General features: G+C 37.3%; 1 protein-coding gene across 1 annotated transcript in view; it reads right to left on the bottom strand.

Moving 5' to 3' along the window:
• The window catches only part of STK32A (serine/threonine kinase 32A), a 133,692-nt gene that overhangs the window by 90,788 nt on the left and 35,682 nt on the right, over window positions 1-7,222 (bottom strand). The window contains exons 3-4 of the mRNA XM_069592357.1: window positions 1,880-1,935; window positions 715-866 (exon numbers count right to left, since the gene is read on the bottom strand). Of these exons, the coding sequence (XP_069448458.1) occupies window positions 715-866; window positions 1,880-1,935 (208 nt within the window). The remainder of the gene's footprint in view (window positions 1-714; window positions 867-1,879; window positions 1,936-7,222) is intronic.

Below are 7,222 nucleotides of genomic sequence, written 5' to 3'. Positions count from 1 at the left end.
ACAGTGCTTTCAACAGCAGTCCCCAATCTGTTTGGCACCAGGGGACCAGTTTGGTGTTGCTTAGTCACTTCTGACTCTGTGCGACCCTATGGACTGTAGCCTGCCAGGCTCCTCTGTTCATGGGATTCTCCAGGCAGGAATACTGGAGTGGGCTGCCATGCCCTCCTTCAGGGGATCTTCCTGACCCAGGGATCCAACCCGGGTTACCTGCACTGCACGCAGATTCTTTACCACTGTGCTAGCAAGGAAGCCCAGGAACTGGTTTAGTAGAAGACAATTTTTCCACAGATGGGGCTGGGGGGAAATGGTTTGGGGAAGATTCAAGCATAGTTTGGTCCATGCTCCTAGGAGAATCTAATGCCGCTGCTGATCTGTCAGGAGGAGGAGCTCCCAGTAATGTGCACAGTGGGGAGTGGCTATAAATACAGGTGGAGCTCACTCACCTCCTGCTGTGTGGCCCTGTTCATAACCAGGGGTTGGGGACCCCTGCTTTAAAAGGATACTGACCTCAAGGACAAGGGGATATACAGCAACTGAACTGAACAGTATAACTATTTTGTTTCTTTAGAAAGACAAACCAAGGTGAATGAAAGTCCCACGAAGATCCTAATGAGGGTTTTGCAAATGCACACGTAGAAATCAGGGTGTGTTTACGTAACAGGGTTGGGGGTGAAGGCAGGACTGTCCCATTAAATGTCCAGTAAAACCACTCACCACAAATTGACCAGGAAAGGGTGCTCCAGTCCCTGCATGATCTGGAGCTCCTTGAAGACATTCCTCACTTCGTTGCGCTCCACGCACTTCTGTTTGTTCATGTACTTCATCGCGTACATCTTCTTGGTATCGTTCTTCTGTACGATGCAGACCTAACGGTGCCAGCCGGAGCGAGGACGTGATTAGGGAGGTGATGGATTGTGGGCATGAGACAGAGCAAGACTGGTTAGCACTGCCTGGAGGCCCTGACATGTGCAAATTCTCTGATGCTAAAGTTGCTACCAAGTCAATTTCTAAATCTCTCCTTTCTCAGACAAGTTTGCTTGTTTTTGCTTTGGGGGGTTTTTAAGACAACATATTGGTGGAAAATAACTTCCTCCATGTCAGGAATCTTGAAATAACAAATGACATTTTTATTCAGATTTTAGTGAATGAAATGGACATGGCTCAATGTTAAGATGAACAATATTGTGCAAAGAACTTCTTTTAGCAACCACAAGTGATATAACCAAAAAGGACTTGAAGCACTGGGGAAAACACTATGATGTCCATAGTTATAAAATTCTTGAAGAGGTTCATATAACGCCAGATAAAGTCGACAGCAGGTGATTCTAAAATGCAAGTTCAATATGAAATTATGAGATATTCTGTTAAGTTTGTCTCCACAAAGAAACTAATCAGGATTTGAATCTGGAAGATTCTTATAAAAAATTAGACTGAATGTGTATGTTTTATGTAGGGTTTTATATATATATATATATATATATTTTTTTTTACAGTAGGTCTTCAAAAAAGAAATAAATATGGTACAATTGGGGAAAACAGAAATCAGCTTCTGTCCTTCATGGAAAGATTTAATTCTTACACTGACAAGATAACTGTTACTGAAGGTACTGGTACAATTTGAAAATGATTATGAAACCTTACTCTTCCTGTTAGAGAAAGTGTGAAACTCCAATGAGTAAGCTGATTTATTTGACTTTGAGATAATTCTGAAAGCATACATATTTGTTACATAGCTGCCTGTCACATACTTTGTTCAAAGTGTGGTAATACTTTTATAAAAACATCTCATATTTATTGTGGTCCCAGTAACTCATCTGAACATTCTTGGGCTCTCTGAGCTACATACTCTCTGCTAGTGGTTAATCATTTTTGTTCTTACCTTCCCGAAACTGCCTTTTCCAATGGCTCGCAAAATTTCAAAGTGGTCGAAGTTGACTGCAAAACAAAAAGAACATCATGAGTAATTCAGTTGCTCTTTAGTAACTAATGAGTAATATATAAAGATTGAACTAAACTTAAGTACCTTATGTAAACAACATTCTAGACTACTTTAACATGACCATTCATTCATCTGTAGACATTTCTTGAACACTTAATCACAGTGCTTAGTACTAGGGACTATAGAAGTAACAGAGTAGAAATTGAGTCTCTGCTTTTCAGACTGTGGTCCAGTGAGGGCTCCATAGAGAGACTCTGATGGATTAAATAGTCACTAAATGAATGGACAATTAAAACTTTCACTGAATGTTAAGAAGGACAGAAGCTGTGGGCATCTAAGTATGTATAACAGGAGTTTTACATAGGTGGCCAGAGAGCTGGTCTTCTGTGCCATACACTGCCACTAACGGTTGCATTTTAAAAATCTTCTCCTTGTCTGTTTTCTCATTACAACCACTCTTTCATGTATCAAAATGATTTCAATTTTCCCAAGTAGGAAACTATTATACATGTAAATTTATAGAATGAGTTGATCCCCAAGGCATAAATATCTAACAGAGGAGGATAAATATGAGCATTAAAGTCTATTTGATAAAATTCATTTGAAGTTGAGATGATCTTTTACATCCACCATTTAAATATTCCACCCTGAGGGAATTCCTGGCAGTCCAGCGCTTAGGAGTCATTGCTTTCACTGCAGGGGACTTGGGTTTGATCCCTGATTATAGAACTAAGATCCCACATGCCATATGACGTGGCCCCCACCCCTAGAAATCCCATTTCTACTCTTTAACTTTAAATGGAGTGTAATCTATAAAAATATTAAATCACTATGTTATATACTTGAAACTAATACATTTTAAATCAACTATATGTCAATTAAAAAAATTTTTTTCCTTCCAGGAGTCAGAAGCAATAAATATTTAGTTTATGATAGCATGGTCTGTTGGTTCAGTGCTCAAGAAACACTTGGTGAAGAGAACAAAGCATAGATTCTTCCAGAAAGGTGACAAGCTTTGGCTATGTGCCTTGATTATCTTGAATTGAGAAAATGTCCACTGTCTTTCCTGCTTTTCGAAATAAGGATTTAGATAAGTTAAATTCCAGATGAGGGCTTTTAAGAATTTAATCAGAAAAAATTGCAAAATACTGAAAGGTTCTATTCTTCTCTTTAAAAGACATGATTTATTGATTTCAAAATTAATCGGATTAGCTCCTTTTGAAGGAAAGAAAGATGAGTAACAGAACCACTCATCTTCCAAGCTTTCTCAAGGTTGAAATATTTTTATAATGTGACTTCATAATCATTACTTAACACACAACTCACTTTATTTAAGCAAAAAAAAAAAAAAGCCATTTAATCATGAGAGACAGCATGTCTATCACAAATAATTCTGGATTTAACCTGAAAAGAATGGTATTACTCTGATAAATGACAAACTATTTTTTAATATTTTATTGAATTATAGTTGATTTAAAGTGTCATGTTAATTTCTCCTATACAGCAGTATGATTCAGTTGTTTATCACATAATACTGAATATAGCATCCTGTACTGCAGTAGGACCTTGTTGTTTATCCATTTTATATAAAATAGCTTGCATCTGCTAATCCCAAACTCCCAATCCATCCCTCCCATTCCTACTCTTCCCGCTTGGCAACCACAAGTCTGTTCTCTCTGTCTGAGTCTGTTTCTCTTTCATAAATATGTTCATTTATATCACTTTTTTTTTTTAATTTTTAGTTTTTTATTTTTTAAATTTTAAAATCTTTAATTCTTACATGCATTCCCAAACATGAACCCCCCTCCCACCTCCCTCCCCAGAACATCTTTCTGGGTCATCCCCATGCACCAGCCCCAAGCATGCTGCATCCTGCGTCAGACATAGACTGGCGATTCAATTCACATGATAGTATACATGTTAGAATGTCAAAGATTCTACATAAAAGTGGTATCATATGATCATCTTTGTCTGACTACTTCACTTAGTTTGATATATAGTCCATCCATGTTTCTGCAGATGGTATTATTTCTTTCTTTTTTAAACCTGAGTAATATTCCATCATATAATTATACCACATCTTCTTTATCCAGTCCTCTGGCAGTGGACATTTAGATTGCTTCCATGTCTTGACTATTGTAAATAGTGCTGCTATGAACATGAGGTTGCCTATATCTTTTAGAACTATAGTTTTGTCTGGATATATGCCCAGGCATGGGATTGCTGGATCATATGGCAAATCTGTATTTTGAGGGACGTTTATACTGTTTTCCATAGTGGCTGCGCCAATTTACATCGCCACCAGTAGTGTAACAGAGTTCCTTTTTTCGCCACACCCCTGCTAGCATTTGTTGTGTGTAGTTGTTCAGTCACCAAGTTGTGTTCAGTTCTCTGCTACTCTGTGAACCACAGCATGCCAGGCTTCCCTGTTTTTCACTATTTCCCTGAGTTTGCTCAAATTCATGTCCACTGAGTCATGATGCCACCCAAACATCTTATAGTCCATCACCCTCTTCTCCTCTTGCCTTCAGTCTTTCCCAGCATTAGGGCCTTTTCCAGTGAATTAGCTCTTCACGTAAGTAAACTTTTTAATAATGGCCATTCCGGCTGGTTTTCAGTCTCTCCTTGTAGTTTTGCTTTGCATTTGTCTAATAACCAGTCCATTCTAAAGGAGATCAGTCCTGGGTGTTCACTGGAAGGACTGATGCTAAAGCTGAAACTCCAATACTTTGGCCACCTCATGCGAAGAGTTGACTCATTGGTAAAGACTCTGATGCTGGGAGGGATTGGGGGCAGGAGGAGAAGGGGATGACAGAGGATGAGATGGCTGGATGGCATCACCGACTCGATGCACATGAGTTTGGGTGAACTCCAGGAGTTGGTGATGGACGGAGGGAGGCCTGGCGTGCTGCGATTCATGGGGTCACAAAGAGTTGGACACGATTGAGCGACTGAACTGAACTGAATAATTAGTGATGGTGAGCACCTTGACGTGCCTATAGGACATTTGTGTGTCTTTGTTGGAGAAATGTCTATTAATGTCTTCTGTCCATTTTTTGATTGGGTTTGGTTTTTTTGTTGAGTTGTACAAGCTGTTTTTGGAAGTGTATTTTGGAAATTAAGCCCTTGTCGGTCACATTGTTTACAAGTATTTTCTTCTAGTCTGTAGGCTGTCTTTTTGTTTTCTTTATGGTTTCCTTTGCTGTGCAAAACTTTGTAAGTTTGATTAAGTCCCATTTGCTTATTTTTGCTTTTATTTCTGCTGCCTTGGGAGACTGTCTTAAAACATTACTACAGTTTATGTCAGAGGATGTTTTCCCTATGTTCTCTTCTAGGAATTTTATGATGTCTCGTCTTATACTTCAGTCTTTAAGCCTGAATGACAGATTCTGAGTCCTTATTTTCTTATCTGTAAAAAAAAAAAAAAGACCTTTCTAGACAAGAAAATACCTTTTTATATGGAAAATGCTAATAAAACTATTTACTTAAGTCATTCACTTGACTATGTTATCTTCTCAAACTCCTTGGTTCTGAGTTTATTTGCTACATCAGAAACTCTGAGGGCAGAGATGATATGTTGTTTAGTAATCTTTGTTTCATCTGTGTTTTCCTGGCAACTCAGAAAATCCCTGACTTGAAATAGTTGAAGGCATCTCTTTGTACTTCCCATAGAGCCTGGTACAGTGGTTTACACATGTATTTATTTGGCCATAAATCAAAGTAAGCTGTAAAGATAGAGAAGAACCCCCAAACAATTGCTTCTTATAGACAAGAGCCATTTGAGAACATGGATCTTCTAAGGAAGTATTTTTCAAACTGAGTCAAGAGTCATTAATAAGTTAGTGGTAATAAATCAATTTAGTGGTAGTAAAAAGCGTTGAAAAATCAAATGGGATAGAATAGATAAGAAAATAACAAAAATGTCTTAAATGTAGTTACAGTAGTATTGACTTTGAAACTTTTACTTTGGTTTTACATAATGTGTGTAGATAGATATGTACTGTATCAAGAGGTAATTTTTTGTCTATATTTTAATATGACTTGTCAACATAAATTGAAAAACTCTTTTATAAGTTTCCTCTTAAATTTCAAATTGAAATAACCAGTGCAATGATTTCATCATATTCATTACATGAAGCTGAGTTAGACTTCATGAACTACATAAGTGTTGAAAAAAAAAATCAAGATTTATTTGCAAGCCCAAGATTTCACCTCTAGCAAATCTAGTAACTCACAGTGGTTCCTTCATGTGCAGCCTAGCTTAAAATGCTATGACTATGTCTTGCATCTCCAAGTATCACTATATAGCAGAGACCTAGAAGCATGAGCTTCCATTGTGATATTAACCCATTTCATGAACCGTGTCTTTTTATAAGCCATTTTAAGCTTTAATGAAAATAATAAAGGATTAGATGCCAGGTTGCTGATAAATTTCTACTAGCAGAACTGTCAATTATTGTCAGGTTAAGTCCCAGAAAAGTGACAATCTTAAAATTTTAGAGAAACTGCATCTTATTTATGCCTTTATTTCTAGTTAATCAAAGAAAGAACTGACTCCAGTCTGATGCCATAGTGCCCAAAGTCACTTCCCTGAGTAATAATACACCCAATAAGTGAGAGAAAGCCAATAACTGGTTGAAAGTGAATGGAAAATAAGCTCTTATACTATCCATATAGTCCCTTCTTAAATATCCAACAGCATTACTAATTTGAAGGAAGGCAGATGGAAAAGGCAACCAAGCCTCATAGATTCAGAAAAAAAACGAGAGAGATGACATCAGAACTGTGGATTATCTTGTCAACAGAAATCCTATTATAGGCATGTAGGGTTTGCCTTAAAGGAGTATGATACAGTATAGCCACTGTACTTAAAAGTTTGGTCAACCTGTATAGTATTACCTAACAGATTACAAATGGCCCACAAGCCACAATGGGCCTGCAACTTGTTTTGTACCTCCTGTGAGCTACGATAGGTTCTACATTTTTAAAGGATTTTAAAAATAATATTTACTTTACAAAAAGTCTGCCAACCCTTGAGATTAAAAACAGTCTCTGGAGACAGAATATCCATGTTCAAATTCCAGCTCCTACAATTAATAGTTGTGCAATCCTGGTAATTTATTTCTATGCTCTGTTTCTTCATCGGTAAAATAGGGATGAAAATAATATATACCTCATAGGGTTTGTAGTAAGATGAAATGAGTACGTATGTAAAGTACTTAGAATATGAACTGGAACTAATTACTTTTATTAGTACTACTGTTGCTGCTGCTGCTAAGTCAC

The sequence above is a fragment of the Ovis canadensis genome, chromosome 5 (genome assembly GCF_042477335.2).
Source record: "Ovis canadensis isolate MfBH-ARS-UI-01 breed Bighorn chromosome 5, ARS-UI_OviCan_v2, whole genome shotgun sequence".
Classification (NCBI taxonomy): domain Eukaryota; kingdom Metazoa; phylum Chordata; class Mammalia; order Artiodactyla; family Bovidae; genus Ovis; species Ovis canadensis.
Note: the sequence above shows the minus strand (reverse complement) of the source record. Positions and strands in the feature narration are given on the sequence as shown.